The 17841-nt window shown below is 40.0% G+C and overlaps 1 protein-coding gene across 1 annotated transcript in view; it reads right to left on the bottom strand.

Annotated features, from left to right (window-relative positions):
- The window catches only part of ARHGEF4 (Rho guanine nucleotide exchange factor 4), a 160619-nt gene that overhangs the window by 41328 nt on the left and 101450 nt on the right, over window positions 1-17841 (bottom strand). The window contains 1 exon segment of the mRNA XM_035133510.2: window positions 4707-4840. Coding sequence (XP_034989401.2) covers window positions 4707-4840 — 134 coding nt within the window.

A 17841-nucleotide genomic window follows, 5' to 3' on the forward strand; every position in this document is an offset into this window, starting at 1 on the left:
GAAGTTGTTCAGCAACCACTCGCTCAATTACCTTGCCCAAGAATGGAAGATTTGAGACATAGGGTGACTGAGAGGACAAAATGAGGATAATGAGACAAAGGCATTTATTTGAGCTCTTTGAAAGAATAGCAAAATATAAATGAAATAAATCAAGAGCGAGCTACAGTTAAATAATTGGGATGTATATTTATAAGATTATTAGTATAAAATAGCCAGATGAAAACAGCCATATTGTGCTGATGATATCATGCCACTTTGCAAGAACTGTCAATTCACACATCTAGTTTCAGACCTGTCACAAGTACACTTGCACTAGAAAGTGGTGGTGGTGGTGGTGAACTTTTATAAGGAATTACTTGCATCTTCATGCAAGTAGTGGCAGTCTAGCCTGTACTTAAGATGAAGCCCAAGGGCATATCTAGCTCTGAATCCTGCAAGTCCCTCTAGGCAGAGAAGAACCAAGGTTACATGCCAAATGATCAGATGTGGCCAACTTGGTGCCTTCATTAGCCCCTGCCAGCACAGCCAATTTGGGACAATGGGAGTTAGAATCCAACATCATTGGCTATCTCTGAACTCCAAAGTAGTTGATAAGAACCCATTGACTAACAATCACAGGAGCCTCCCCCCCCCCCACGCACACACAAACCAGCAGCCATTCCTCTTGCTGCATTTCTCTAAGATGTTCCCTAAGGGAAGTGTCAGTTATAAGCCTGTCACTTATCACCTCTGCAGAGGTTATTTGATCAGTCATCCTTATAGAGTTAAGTGTTGATGCTAAGCATTCTGCAATATCTTTTGAATAACTCTGCAAGTGCCTGCTGGTGAACTGCCATATAAACAGCAGCTGCAGAATTATCTATCGCCTTCCTTGCGGACACAAAAATCACAACTCTCTCTTTCCCTTTCCATCTAATGTCATGCACTCTGAGCACAGTTGCCAAGACAAAGTCAATGTTATTTCTCAGGTGACCTTGCAAATTCAGGGCACATGAATTATCCCCAAATGCACAAAGAATCACAGAATCGCAGCTGTCACTCAGAAGGTCTCTGGCCAACCATTTTTGGCACTTTGTTTTATTTGAGGCTAGAACATAGCAGATGAGCCCCACCCCCACCCCAAAAATATATATTGTGTACGTAACTCAAGTTTTGAATGCGCAGCTAATTTGTGTCCATATGACAGGAATGGCAGCTGATATTCTTGGGCCTTTGTCAGATCAGACCTCACATTCAGTCTTCATATAGACCACAAAATTTTAACCACATATCTGAAGGCAGAGTTTGGTCTTGCTGTGGGTTTCTGATTACTGTGGTACCTTTAAGTCCTTTAGTTTAGCACAAAAGGCACATCATTCTCAATTATTCTTGCAAAGAATGGAGGTCTGAAACCATGGAGATAATAACACCAACAACAACATTAGCAAATTATATAATGATGATGATTTATACCCTGCCTTTCCACTACGATTTGCAGAGCTTACAACAAATCACTCACTATAAAAATCAAGGAAATAACAACATACTATTTGCCTGGACTGAGGCTTAATTTTCATGTCCCTTACCAAACACTGGCATTTAATTACGGTATTACCCAAGCCTTTGTGGTAGATTTTTGATAGCTATTGCAGCCTTGCACCGCAAAAGGGCTGAATCTAAATGGATTATGGGAGCGACAATAAAACAGCCCTTCAGGTTCATATCCTTTGCACCATTCTTTGACACATGGCAACAGCATGTTACAAATTTATTTATTTTTACTAGCCTCTCTGTCAATAAACTTACTTGTGTTAGTTTGCAACTGGGCTAAAGGGAAAAAAAGAACTAACTTTTGGAAAGCCTTCCCATCAAAAAGAAAGGGCATAGTCACACTTCCTCTTCTTCTGCTGCTTTACCCCAAGGGAAACCGCTCTTTAGCACTCAATTAGAGCTAATGGCAATTTGGGGTTTCTCTGAATTGATGTTTGCTCCGATTTAGCACTAAAGAGCGGGAAAGGAGCAGGGTGAGGGGGAAGCTGCTTAGACGTGCACCTAGAAAATGCAGGTCAAGCAGAAACCCATTTGTACCTGTGCTTTCTAGGCATGGGACAAGAAAAAGTGTGGACAGGCCCCAATTCTCACCAGAAGTGACTCAGGTGTGTGGGTATTTACAAGCCAGCATTGCAACACACCAGCCTGGTTCCACATAGACAATGAGATTGCTGGTTCTACAAGGTCCCTAAACTTATCTGAGCTGTGTAGTGGTTTTTGAGGCACTTCCTTCTGTTCCTATTTGCCCTCAGATCCCATCGCTTCAGACTCTGTTTTAACCTAGCTTTGGGATCTGTGGGGCCGTAATCCTATCCATACCCTTTTGTGATTACCGTGGTAGTCCTCAGGGATCTGAGGCATGTCTCTTCACTGTTTCGACCCCAGTGTAATGTACTGAATATAGGCATGTCAGACTAGTCCATACAGGAAACCAGGCTGGGTCTGGAAGGCATTAAGTCTGCCTGTATTGGCTTATAAGGTATTGGTCTGGAAACCTGCATTGCAGGTGGTGGCCAGATGACCTTCAGGGTCCATTTCAACTCTACAATTCTATGATCCCATGCACTTCTGCCTCACTTTAATTCTGGGACCCTTTGCACATACCTCTGAAACCCAACCCTAGGACCCTGTGAACTTCAGTCTGGTTCCTCTCAGGCAATCTCTAGTCTAGCCTCCTTTTATTCTGTATCTATTGCCGAGATAACAGTGGGTTTTGGTTTCCATTTGGTTTCCATTTTCTACATCTTGGTCAACACTAGGGATGGCCATTTGCATGCTGTTTCAGTTGTGTATCATAGTGAACCATGTTTTAAATATGTTGCTCAGTCAGGGAAAACAGGGTATTTTCAAAATATCTGCAAAATATCCCCTGTATAGAAACAATACTTGTTTAAATTCTTTCATTAACCTGAATACATGTAAAAACACAGCAGTTAAATTTATAATGGGAATGATCTGTGAGCTATATATTTTAGAAATGGAGTAGAAAAATGTGGTTACATACCAGAGAGCTTTATTCATAATCTGGAATGTGCGAGAGTACAATTTGCTAATAAACATTTATAAGTCTTATGTAAAATACAAAACTTTTTATCTCTGCTTTCATTCCTACATGATATTCTAAGCTGGGGAAAGGCTACTAAAGCGGAGCAGATTATGCTACAGTTCAAGCATTCATACCCTCCATTGGAATTTTTCAATAATTTATAGAATGAATGTATCACTATTTTCTAATGTAGGATATTCATGAGTGAGTGGGCTTAGAAACACAGTTGGATGGCAACATTCTGATCTTAATGCACCAGATAACAAAACCCCTTAAGGCAATCAACATCAGTATTTCAATACATACACAACCATCGTTCTTCCTTAAACATACTATTTCTTTCGTCATTAGTATTTTGAATGAGGAAGCGAAGGAAATACAAATGGAAAAACATATATTTTGAAGTGTACAGAAACTATCTTCACTGAATAAAAAGCATATTTAATCCTTGATCCTAGATGGTGACTTGAAAGCATTTTTAATAATGAACGGAACACTTTTCAGCTGGAGAAATCACCAAGCTAAGTCTGCAGTTCTACAGGACATCATCATAATCACTATGTATTGTAATAAAAAAAGTTAAGGTTATATATATATATATAATATAGTATCCAGGCCAAATATTTTCTGGAAGGTGCATTCAAAGTTGATCTCTTCCTGATCAAATAGTGGAAGCACAGCCAAGTCCATGCCATCCAATGAGTGGAAAGGAAGTTGGTCTGAGTTGAACGACCTATCTGTGCACTTATAGATGCATGTAAACAAAGACCACAGTAGCACAGCACTTCTGAAATTTTGTTTAACCATTCTGCTGATATGAGCACTAGCCCAACTATAGCGTTAAGATAATAAGAAGTCTTGAGCAGAACTTCAGTATATATGCTGCTTGTCCCAACAATGCAAAACACAAGAGCTGAAGAATCAGTTTTGAACACACCAATAAAATCACACACAACAATGGCCTTGCTAGATCAGCAGTGCATCAGGCAGAGCTCTAATTGAACAATATGGAACATACCAGCTGCTAGGTTCAGATATATTAGTACTGTAGACTGAAGAACTTCGTTGCCTACTTTTCTACTCAAAGTAATTTAAATTAATTAAACAGATCATACTAATTATTCTAAAATTCTATTATATGTAATAAAAATCACCCAAAATACCCAACATCAACTTAATGTTTAGGATAATAAAATAATATCACAGAACTAACAAATGCTCACAATTAATTGGTAATTAACCTAAAGGCTTTCCAAAATATGAAAAATTAAAAGGAAATAACCTGGTGTGCTCTAATGGTGGATTCTGGGACATAGTGATTCTGTCTTAAGCTAACTGGCCTGACTGAGCTTATTGATGCATCCTCCATCATTTCTTCTCCACCTTAAAATTTCCAAACAGATTTTTAAGCATCATATGTTTCCCATATGCTCTTTCAAAGGAAGTTGTATTTGCAAGTCTGCCTACTAAAATTAATGTACATGAGGGAGTTAACAGATAAATGAACCACTAGAAAATGCATCTTCTGCAAAGAGAGTCCTGCCTGGTTAATTATAATAGTTTCACTGTTGTTGTTGTTTAAAAATGATAGCTCTCTCTTATTTTCCTTAGAAACCCATAGTTGTAGTACCTCATTAATAGCAAGCTGTTCTCCTCCTCCACCTGGGTGGCCATAACGATGGCTAGAACTTCGGAAGTCTTCATACAAGTCTTCTTCACTTCCCACATCATCACTGGTTTTCTCCAGTGATCCATCAGCAATGACTAAAATAATAAACAAACAAAAAAATCAGGAATGTTGGCCAGATCCAGAATGGAAGGAAGCATAGTAGGTTAGTGTGTTCAAAACATGGTTATTATAAATGTAAATTTTCAGGCTATAAACAGACCAGGTCTAACAGAAAAGAGAAATAGACAGGACCTCTTGAGAGTCCCATGGACTGCAAGAAGATCAAACCTATCCATTCTGAAGGAAATCAGCCCTGAGTGCTCACTGGAAAGACAGATCCTGAAGCTGAGGCTCCAATACTCTGGCCACCTCATGAGAAGAGAAGACTCCCTGGAAAAGACCCTGATGTTGGGAAAGATGGAGGGCACAAGGAGAAGGGGACGACAGAGGATGAGATGGTTGGACAGTGTTCTCGAAGCTACGAACATGAGTTTGACCAAACTGCGGGAGGCAGTGGAAGACAGGAGTGCCTGGTGTGCTATGGTCCATGGGGTCACAAAGAGCCAGACACGACTAAACGACTAAACAACAACAACAACAATTGGAGTTTATGAAGCTCAGCAATAGCCCTGCCTTATCTTGCAATGATACAGCTCACCTCTGGCTATAAATTTCCCTGCATTCTTTGGTTCTGGTCTCAGTGGTCCCTAGCAAAGCCCATAGTTTGCATACAGAACCTCTCAAATTCAGTTCCTGGCATCTCCAAGCATGGTTGGGAAAGACCCATTTGAAATTCTGAAGAATTACTGCTAGTAAGTCCAAGCAATACTGGGTTAGATGGACCAGCAATATTGACTTGGTATAGGACATCTTTCTATGTTCTCTTAAGTGCTTAAAGGAAACAGGCTGCGGACAGGGTGGTCAACAGCTCCTGTTTACAACCCTTCACCCAGGCCTGGAACATCTGTCTGTTTTGATTGCTCTGCTTCAACTCTCACCAAATCCTGCCTGGTCCTCTTTGCCTGTTGTCTCTATGTTTGCCCTTGGCTCCTACTCACTGCAATCTATATTCTTATTTTTTTAGCTATTTGATTTCTTACCCATGCTTCACCATGAGGTAAAATACAATATTAAAGTCAGTTAAAACAAATTACAGTCATTTATAGCTGATATTGCTTGTAATTGAATGCAATAGCTCTCCACTAATGAACAGAGCATTTTCTGTTGGCAGACTTTGTCTGCACCCCAAACCACCATTTTGTGTCTTTGGCTGGTAGATTCCATTGCTCCAAGAGACAGAAGTAGATCCTCTAAGCATGAAGTCTGCCTACCCATGAACTAGGTCAAAATCTTAGGAAAAAATGCAGCAAACAAACCATTTGACTTAAGCTTTTGAGAATATAAATGATGGGAACAGGGAGGGGCAGAATGCCTCTTTAGACTAAAGTATTTCCTTCTCGGCTGTTTGTTCCCTTTCCCTCAGCACGGCACTTTATTGTTTCATCAAATGTTTCACTATACTTTTCCTTCACATGCCGCCTCTGCCTGTTCCATTACTGAACTCTATAATTTTCAGCTTGAAGGCAAATCTCTCCATCATCTTTAAAGCTTTCTTTAAAGGTTTTTGTTTTGTTTTGCTCCTTCTCCCTGTCCCCTCCCCCAATTGATATATGATTTGCACTTAGATGAAAAAGTTGTGGCCTACGTTAAAATGTGCTCTGCTAAGCCCCCTTGTAACCTATAATCTGTGTCCTTGCCAAGCACGCATTTGTTTGCCTAGCTTAACTCATGTTCAGAGATCAGCAGCATGAGTTTTCCAGGGCAGTCTTGCAAAATGTTGTTTCACTCTGTAATAGCTGCTCAAGCTTAGCAAAAGAAAGCAGCAGTGGCAGGTCTCTGCCAACTGTTCCACTGCTTGCGGCAACACCAAAGATGCAGCTCAAATGCCACAATGAGAGTAAGTAAAAGAGAAGGATTTTCATTGCATTTATACAAATTAGAGCATCCAAAATGTCAAAGGCGCGAGAGAGAAACATTTTTAAAATGTAAGAAGAAAAGCTGCTGAATTATTTTTGAATTCCCAGAAATACTAACCTTATGTCCCTGATACTTAAGTCAGAGCTGAGCTGAGGCTGGAAAGACTTTTAACCTATTACATTACAAGAAGAATCCTAAAGTTAATGGCAAATCTTCCATTTATTTCAGTAGATTGGGATCACAACTATTTGCAGTGGAAGAGCAGTACTTGCTTAAACACACACAAACACAGTGAAATGGAAAACAATAGTTTCTCATCAGTTTTATCAAGCATTAAGTTTAAATATCTTAATGCTTTAAAGCTGAGAAAAGTTCCTTGCATCTCCTCCAATACTTCATCTCCCTGGCTATGTATTTACAACTCAACATCCAGAGTTTGCTACCTCAGTGTTATGTTACTAATCCCAGTGTACACACAAAGTATTCCAGTGTGTTCAGACCACATCCATTTGCTGAATCTCTTCAGCCAATCATAGGTCACTATGTTTCCCTATGCTACTGGCTTTCATCCACTAATCTTGCTAATGTAAATAAGACTTCACCTGCAATGAAAGGGAGGTGAGTCAAGACAAGAGCTCTTGATCTTGCCAGTTGACCTCTTTTAAACCCCTCTGATTCATCCTTTGAACATGTATATACATGAGGGGAAGAGGCTGAGCTCAATCACTGATATCCAGGGATACCTGATTGCGTAAGCAAACAGGTCCTGACACACATCATGCCAGGCCCTCATTTCTGCCTTCAGTCAGAGGCAATCACATCAGTGCACATAGATCTATTAAAGCGGGCATTTTTCTCTAAAATAGTTCCAGAGGCTAAAGGGAACTATAGAAGCCAGGTATTGTGGTAGACAAAGCAGTGCCCACCCTGACACTAGTTTGACCTTAATTTAAGCATATATTCCTAGCTGAGAGTGGAGATCCTTGCATAGCTTCTGTTCTCCCCTTTGTGGTTAAAAATAAATAAAAAGAATCTATTTTTCTTTTACATCAATTAGAGACAGAATACACTTATAAGCTGCAGCCACACTCCAAAATACAGAAAGTCTTCTTACTGGTGTAGGGTCCAGGTTTTGAGGGATCCCTAAGAAAGATTATCTTAGTGTCCCCACTCTTGAGGACCATCCCCTTCACAATGCTGTTGCATGCTACTTCTGCTCATTCACTTGCCCTTTTGCTCTTGGCCCAATCCACAACTGAAGGCAACCCTGTACAGGGAATTTTTTAAAGGTTTAATGTTTTATTATGTTTTTATTCATGTTAGAAGACACCCAGAGTGGCTGGGGCAACCCAGTCAGATAGGCAGAGTATATAAGGAGGAGGAGGAGGAGGAGGAGGGGGGACTGAAACTTAACTATGCCGTTACAGCTATTACGATCATGATTGTAAATAGTACTACTGTGATGCGCTTATGGCCGGTCAAGCAATGAATCACTTGACTATGTTTTATGGCATCTGTGAGTGTTTCATCTCAAAGAGTAACTTCAATTGCTGACCACTGCTTCCAGAAACTCTGCTAAATGGACGAAAGCTTCTAATGAGGTGCCGACACACGAGTCTTCTCATGCAGCGAAAGTGTGATGGACTGTGACCTTTAATATACTACTAGTAGTAGTAGTAGTAGTAGTTATTATTATTTCCAGAGGAACAGCGCAAGGGAAGTAGAAGATGCTGGTCTGTCTCCTTACTCTTTTCCCTGGTTGTGTGTTAGATTGAGTGAGTGAACAGGCAGTGACAGGAGGAGGAGAAACAGAAGAGTCAAGAGGCTCCAGAGATTGGCAGTGGACACACAACTGCTGGAGAGTTGGCCTTGGCAGGTGCCAACAATGCCACCCCTAGCCCAGTGCCAACTTTGCTTCCTTATGTAGTTGACTTTTTTGTGAGGCTGACCAACATACTGTGAAGAGGAGCTCACCTTTGCCCCATAAAATATTCACATTACCCAAATATGCCTATTCACCATACCTCAAGTTCTTACAGCATTGAAGGATCAAAACTGGATAGAGAACACAAAATGCTATCCACAATATTTTTGCTCAGATATGTAGAGCTACATAGAATTTCAAAATGTATAAACATTTCTTCCTACACACACACATAGCAATGTATTCAATGTTACCCCTACTACTCAGATAAGACCCACTGAAATTGATGGCCATGACTAAGTTAGGTCCATTATTTCAATAGGCCTACTCTGAACAAAATTCAGTTGGCTACAGCCCATAGAGTCAGCCCAGTGAAACATGTCACTTTCAATTATTCTTGGTTTGAGAGCCAGGTAAAAAATAGCTGACCAGAGATGTTCTAGTCTGGAACTGAAATCTTTTAAAAGCTTTCTTATAAGTTTCTGCTTTTTCTTTCCAGTTCTCTCCCACCACTTCTGTTCTTTGGCAGTAGAGTATACCGCCACAGTCCATTAATGGGTAGGCTTAATTGTCATGATCAAGCTGTCTGGGTGGTAACCATAACAGTCTGTTCCCAAATATCCACTCAGAGCCTAAATATAGGCATCTTTTATCTTTCTACTTCTATTTTGCATCACACCATGTAAGCTGTTACAAACGGTATCGTTCTAGACAACTGTACAACTGTAAAATTTCAGCTATACAGTGGTACCTCTGGTTAAGAACTTAATTCGTTCTGGAGGTCCGTTCTTAACCTGAAACTGTTCTTAACCTGAACCTGTTGTAAACCCAACCATTTGTCCCAATGGCCACATACAAGATGAATGGACATCATAGCCAAACTAGTGCCTGTTTTATGAGATTCTAACTTTTGTGCTCAATAGCACAAAAGTGAAGTGCTAACCAGACTAAGGGCCAGGATTTGGTACAGACTGCATTAAGTTACTAACAATATTTACTGTAATACGTAACACAAAAATCAGACGTTACAAACATACAGGATGCCACTAATGAAAATAGACAGCAAACAAGTATAGATTTTGAGATGTGGGATTTGTCTGTTTCCTGTGCCCAGCAGGTGCCATAATGCTAGAAGCAGGAAATCTTGCTTTTGCTCAACTATTTTTGCAATGTCTGCTGCTCCTTCCTGCAGAAACTTTGATGGCATTCATCAAAGCTTAACAGAATTAAAGCACAACTCCACGCCTGTGATACCCCTTTGTAATAAACAAATTCAGAGCTTGTTAGAACGACAAATGTTGCTTGGGGCTGTAATCCTTATCCAATTGAATTTTGTCACTGATTGCATTCAGGGCTGCATGAGTCCTCATTAATATGTAGTAACTTATTTTTAAAAATGCATAAGTTCCCAAATGCCAACCATACAAATGGATCAATCCAAGGAAGCGCAGTTATGGATTCCCAAGGAACGTGACATTTCCAAAATGATATAAGTGAAAAATAATTATAGCTAAAAGGTAAATATGGGGTTCCTTATATATATATTTTAAATGTGAAGGGTTAAAAACCAACAAAGGGAATAGGTTTTGCAATCATATCAGCTAGACCAATTATTTTGCTTTTCTCTCACATCCTCCAAAGTATTAAAGTGAGACTTTTGAAAATGAAATTTGAAAAAAAGTTATAAGGAAACCTGTTACACTGAAACACAGCTGCAAAAGCGTTTCATAATATGTAAGTGGAACACAAGATAATAGAATGCACATGAAAAACAGGGAGGTGTATAGCGAATAAAATGCTGTACAGTACTGTACTTGAATTAGGCTGTCATGGGTAGGGATGGAAGGATTTGTCAATTTGTTGTTTTAGTTCTTTTAGTTTCTAATTTTTCCCAATCTTAAATTCAATTATCCACATTTCTGCAGCTCATCCGCATTTTGGTGTGAATTTATCCTAATAAACATACTTTTGTATGCAGTTTTGACTAATGTACACATCTTTGCAAGCAATGTGCCCAAATTTAATGGATTTTGGTATGTTCTTTGCACAAATTTATATTTTATGCACTTTTTGCCATAATATAAACCTTTTTTTCGGAGAACTAAACCACAAAATTCAAGCAAGTGAGAATTCTGAAACATAGCTATGTTTTGGCTTGTGTGTTGTTTATGTAAGGGCCAGTTTAGTAGATTTGCCTTTAAACATTAACTGAATCAAATTTCTGCTCCATCCATCATCCTGAGTATTTATTCCTACTCAGCCATGAAGCTTCAAACTGGAACTGGGCATGAGACAGGGAGGAAAGAAGGATTTGCCATGCACATTTTTGCTCCCTTACAAAACAACTATGCAGATATGAAGAGGGCCCAGGGAAGCAGCTGCTGCAGGGCTGTGTCTGTGAAGAGGTATGGGGTGGAGTTGTAACTCCCAGTGGAAAGGGATTACATGCTAACATTTATGTAGGAGAAGAATTTCTACCTGCACACAATTTATGCCATATTTTGCTCATCTGAGAAACTTTGCTTTCATATTTAAAAATCATGTCACGTTCCCTCATAGCTGTGCATAAAAATGGTCCCCATATCAAGAAGTATTTTTTTAATTCCCATTATTTAATCAACAGTCCATTTTACTGCACTTTTTATTTATGATCTTTTTCTATGTTTGGGCTGAGGTATAAAAACTCTCTAAGCAGCAGTATCCAACCATTTCAGTTCCTGAACTGAAATATTATCCTTAGGCTACATATTGCTTTTTATCTACTTTTAAGCTTTATCTCTTATGTTTGAGATTCTCCACTTTCTCCCCTCTTCCTTCTTTTAAAACCAACATGTCAAAAACTGTGGTGATAATACTGGTGTGATGCAATTGTTGGTCATGACACATTTGTTCAAAGGCCAATTTTCTGTAACTAGATATGTGAATGGGGGGTGCTTTTCCTCCCCTTCCCCAGTTTTCCCAGGGGTTTTCCAGCCTTCTACATCTCTATCTATGATCCATCAAGTCAAAGACCAATTTCCTATACAGTCCTGCTTATTCTAGTATCCCAAAAAGCCATATCTCTAGCAGAAGACACTGACAGAATACACACCATATAGTTAAAGCACATAACAGTGGGATATATCAGCCTCAAACACCCAACATGCTTAGCTCAAGTTAATGCATGAAAGGGTTAAGACCACAGAGCAAGCTATTCTGCCAGGCTCACTTTGGGAGGGAGGATTACCAAAGTCTTTATTCATTTTCTTTGACCATGTGATTCCAATCAGAAAAGACGTCTGAGTTGGATGCTCCAAACTTTGACCACATGGCTTTACCAAGCCATCTTCGTGTTTCTAGACAAATGATTTAGAAACTCTTACCTTCTTGAATCTGAGTTAAACTGCCTGTCTTTTCTTGTTGCTGTATGGGAAAGCACACAAATCTAACTTTTGAAGAGTTTGTAAGCAAACCATTTTAACTTATCAAACATGTAGTCTCTTTTTTCTAAGCTAAGGGAAGTTAGGGGAACTTTGGAAGAAACTTCAAAGGGGATAATTTAAAGGTCTAACAAGCTATATCTCCACTCTTAACTTGTCGGCATGTTTTGTGACTCTAAATCTTTGCTGGGGCTCTCCCCAAGCGAGTAATCGTCTCAAACCCAGATCTAGGCATCTAAGGAATTCTTTTATTCATTTAAACCAATTACAAACAAACCATTAAATACCAACAATGACACCTCCCGAAGATTCCTGGGAACTGTAGTTTGTAAAGGATTCTGGGAAATGTAGTTCTGTTGTGGGTAAACTATAGGTCCCAAAATTCTTTTTGGGGAAGCCATTTCTCCTTCTCCCTGGGCCAGTCTCATCTGTGCTGTGTTTGTGGCTTGATTTTTTGCACATACATTTCTATCTAGAGCTCTAGTGACCCAAGAAGTGTGTCATTTTCTCTTATTTGTCACAGACTCCGCCATCTCCTTGGGAAAGAGTGGCTGTCAGTTTTCATTGTGTTCAGGCCAGTGACACTCAGATGAAATGCTTGCTGCTGTTTTTGTTTATCACAACACAGAAACTCCCAAGGGGAAATAAACTGCAATGTCCCTCTCCTCATCACACTACTCTGCCTTAACCCCAAAGGGACACTCAGAGTATATTGCCCTCCTTCTACTACTCTTCACACTTGATGGAGGTATATATATAGAAATACCTTGGCAAATTCCATCCTAATTCAGGTGTTGTTGTTGTTGTTTTTAAATCTAATTCATTGTTATTACCAATCCAGAACACTTAAAAAAATGTAGGAACAGTTATTGCACTGGTATAATGCCACCAGCTGTTGCCCAAAATGACTCATGTCCCTAGTGTATGTTGATTAAAGTTCACTTCCTAGTCAAAAATGACCACATTTGAATACTGGCTGTCAAATATTATTTGTGACAATAACACACAAATTTAAAAGCTTATTATTTAAGCTTATTATTCTCATGCCCTGCTAGGGAAAGTTAAGATGAGATGGCATCCGTCCGTCTCAAGAGACAGCAGAGGAGTGTGCCCTTGGGGAGAATGTCAAACTGTTGGAGAGTTATAACCCCTGCTGTGGCTGTAGAAAGCGATGCAGGAGAGACATGTTTTGTTGCAGCAGATGAAGGCATCCAGTTGTGCTGCTGCAGATGCATTTTTTTCTCTCTGTGCTCCTCCCAGTTTTATAATCAATTTCAGATGTAGAACCACCTTGGGAAAACTGCAGATTCCAATATGGTGGCCATGCAAGAATGGCAGCCCTTATTGTTTTACTATTCATATTTAGACTTTCAATATCATTTTAAGAAGAGGTATGATATATCTTAATTTGTAAAGTTAAGGCACCTGTGAACATTAAGCACACACATACACAAATTAATATTTAAATTTTAAATAGCCCAAAAATAAGAATATAAGGACCTACTGGATGAAGCCAACAGCCTATCTAGTCCAGCATCCCATTCTCACAGTGGCCAACCAGATGCCTGTGGGAAGCCTTCAAACAGAACATAAACGCAAGAGCACTTTGCTCACCTGCAATGCCCAACTGGTATTCAGAGGCATACTACCTCTGGCAGTGGAATTAGAACATAGGCACAGTGGCTAGTAGCTGCTGATAGCCTTATCTTCCTTGAATTTTTCCAGTCCTCTTTTAAAGCCAAGTTGGTGGACATAACTTCCTCCTGTTAGAACAAGTTCCATAGTTCTACTGCAAAACATGCCTTGACTCCATACTGGAATCTGTGCACTTCCCAAAGGGGTGCCACGCCTGAAATCAAACATATAACTGATATCTACAGTCCTGCAAGAGCTGACCTTGGTACAAATTGCAGTAAAACAAATAACCACACGACAATAACAGCAAAACAAAAGAATTAAAACTTCAGGAGGTCCTATTAGAGATCTCCCACGTCACATCTGTTTCCACTAAGAATAAAGGCTTTCTAAACAAGCAGAGGATGGAAGAATCTAGTTCTTGACACTTAACTCCGGTGCTCAGCAATCTTGTGCCCCAGCTCTTGTGCTGTTTATATTATTCTCAGGGCAACTGGCTGTTTTGCCAAAACATTTCAAACAGAGCTTCAAAACTCTCTGTGTTATTTACTTTGGGTTTGAAATGGGGAAATCAAAGCTCGGGGCTCTAGGAGATTAAGATCTTCCATTAAAAACTTGCTGAAGCAATCTATATCTAGGAAACACTAGGGCACAAAGTGCCTTCAAATTCTGAAGTCAGATCGGTCTGCAGAGTGATTTTCAGAGTCATTGGAGAAGACAGCTCTCTGCATGCTCTGATGATTTAGGCCACAACTAAGCAGCCTTGCCCTCCGCTACATACCTTCATGTGTATGAACATGACAAATGAACTGCGTTATGAGAACGCTGCCACTTCCTGGAATCCTCCCACTTTTAATACCAATGCATAAAACGCAGGGACAGCAGAGCTTTTTGTGATATAATCCCAAAGCTGCTTAGGGGGCAAGATAAAATCAAATTGTCCCTGTGCATGTTCATTTTTATGCACAATAACATCTGGCATGCTGATGCCACAGCATATTAAGGTGACCTTGAGCATTAAAAGGCACAATAATCTTTTTTTAAAATGGGAAAAAGATGCCTTGCTGATGGACAGTTTGCTGTTCCTAAATAACCTTATGAAATCAGGGTGGAGGCAGACCTTGATCTCCTCTCCTTGGATGCTGTAATGACCCACTGTAATATTTCTCCCCAAAGACCTTGCCTATGCACGACCAGGGACTTTCCATGCAATGCCAAAACCTATTTCTCTCATATAATATCATTGCAGTCATCATACTATATGTCACTGGAGGACTCAAACCTTAGCCCCTGGCGGCAGGCCCCACCGGTGCAGCTTGCATACAGAGAGAACTAGTTGCCTGAACTCTGTGGCACGAGAGAACCATCACTGTAGCAGATCAGAGAGTGTACTGCACTAGAAATGGGGAACTTGCAGTCCTTCAAAAGTTGCTGAACATGAACTCTCAGCAGCATCAGTCAGCATGGCCAATGGTCAACAATAACAGAAGTTGTAGTCCAGCAAAATCTGCAAGGCCACAGGTTCCTCATTCCTGCATTAAAACTTTGCTAGGCTAAGATGGGGAAGGAGATAAGATGCACATATACTAATCCCAATTTGTCCCCTCATAGGGGGCTGCATTCAACTAAATTCTACACAGAGTAGACCCAATGAAATTAATGAACCTAAGTTAGCCATGTCCATTAGCCTCAGTAGGTCTACTCTGAGGGGGACGAGCTTTGAATACCACTGAAAGGCCCTTTAAGCTGAAAAGAAGCCTACCCCTTCATAATTTAAAGCAGAGGTACCTAGCATGCCCTCCAGATGTTGAACTGCAGCTCTCATCATCTCTAACCTTGTTCATGCTGGCTAAGGCTGACATTGGGAGTTCAGCTTCAGGAGGGTAACAGATTGGTTGTTCTTCTTCTTGGAGGGGGACGATTCTCAGAGAACACACATTCTATGATGTGATTTCTCAAACTCCAATATCCTCCACCCATAGGTTCATTTAAACCAGAAGTATAAATCTATGACCCACCAGAGGTTGCTAGAATCTAATTTCATCGGTCCCGGGCGGCATATCAATTGTTAGGGATGATGAGAGTTCAGAAACATCTGGAGGGCAACAGGTTCCATACCCTGCTTTAAGCTGCAAGAAGGGCATAGGTCAATCTTGTTCAGTATTGTGTACACTGACTGGCAACAGCTTTCCAAGGTTTCAGACAGGACTCTTTCCCAGCTCAAACTGGAGATGCCACAAATTAATCCTGGGACACTCTGAACTCAAAACATCTGCTCTGCCAATGAACTGCAGCCATTCCCTAAAGAAGGGAAGCAAAAAGAAACCTCCACTGACTGTGGTGGTGGAGCGGGGAATTGGCCTCTGAAAACATGTTTCCCCTGAGGCCAGCTCCCATCACCCATGAAATTTGTACACAGATCTTTAGTTGTTAACTATTCTATTCTTGACATAAGTGCCTCAGGATGTAGAGAGAAGGGAAAAGGGCATCTCTGAGGCCTTTTCTACTTTCTTACTGATTTGTCAGCAAAAAAGTACATATGGCATAATGCTTCTGTTAGGCTGCCATATATGAAATGCTGTATTGTAAACCAAATATCTTTTAAAATTCATACTGCATCTGAAGGTGTAGAAAGGCCAAATGGTATTATTATGACCTACAGTGTCCTAGCTACTGAGCCAAGACAACAGCATGCACTATGTTCTCAACCAGTCTGCTAATAACAGTGAAATATAGCTGACCATACCATATACTGCTTCATCTATATTCAGAAGAAGAGGTGGCAGAGGAATGTATCCTGCATTATTGCCAGATGAGTATTGGAACCACATTTAAGACAAGTATGAAAAACACCTTGCAAAATTGCATGTTTAAGTTTAAGAGGACGCACGATTGGAAGTCACTGACAAATACCACTTCCAGCTGTCATTATTTTATAGGTGAGATTCAATCCTCTACTGGCAAACTTGAAGGGTGGGCAATTAAGGACGAGTTCATGCTCTTGCACAACAAACTTTCTTTCATGGGAAACTTTGGGATAACACTCACTTGAGGCAATGTCATATTACCTCCACATAAAGAAATCAGAATGAATGGTTACCAAAGAGTAGCTGTCACATAACCTTTATGCAAACTTCCTGGGGCTTCAGTAGTTTACAAGGTGTTTCTTAAAAGAAGCATTAGATTATCATTATGATTCAGTCTGAACCGAACACAGACAAAATTCAAACATGATCAATAATATCCTCTTATTTTCCTGTAAAAATCAGTAAGATTCTTCAGATCAGCAAATTTTGAATCTGTCCTAGCTCAGAAGTATAACCCCTATCAATACACAAGTAAACACTATGCAGTTGCAAACTGTATTGCAGAACCTTGCTTTGCAAAGTCTCAATGGCAATATCTTCCACATTAGAACCTTGCGCAACCTTCACCCATCCAGGGTTGGTGAATGAGGCATTGGGTCCTTATGCCATTAGCACCAATTGTGCTAATGTAGAGAAGAATGTACCAAAGAAGAAGCTGCCAGATGCTGCAACCCAAACATATTTGTTTAACCCCTCTGGTTTCATAACAGAACTCCACATCTGTATGTGTATATAATAATACAGTTTCTATAGTCAGAAATCTCTTAAGCAATGACACCTTTGATCACTAGCTAGGTGGTTTCCATTTTTCTCCAAGCCAAGTATGCAGGTCTCTCTTCTTCCTATTTGGAAAGCAATTTACTTTTGAGATGACAGTACTGACAACGGTTCCCAGGAGCCCATTCCCATTGGAGTTTTTTTAATCTTTAAGCTGGTCTAATTTCTCTGTGGTCCTGGTCTCTCTTATTGCAGAAGAGCTGCATCACAAACATATTCAGCCACATTTCATATCTGGGGATAACCCCAAAATATTTCCCAAAGACAAAATGGGGGCAACATACTATCAAGAAGCTCCATAAGCATTTTTGTACATAAAACATCAATGTCTGTAACAGTTCCTAAATAAAACACACTTATTTTTGTCAGTCTCCTATGACCAAAGTCTGCCCTTTTCTGTTTCTCTTGCTGCAGTGTTTAAGAATAGGTATGAGTTAGTTGGCCTGAAATGAACAATTCATATGCTCCAATTCTTTCTTTATTGCCAGGCATAATTC

Source organism: Zootoca vivipara, chromosome 5, assembly GCF_963506605.1.
Source record: "Zootoca vivipara chromosome 5, rZooViv1.1, whole genome shotgun sequence".
Lineage (NCBI taxonomy): Eukaryota > Metazoa > Chordata > Lepidosauria > Squamata > Lacertidae > Zootoca > Zootoca vivipara.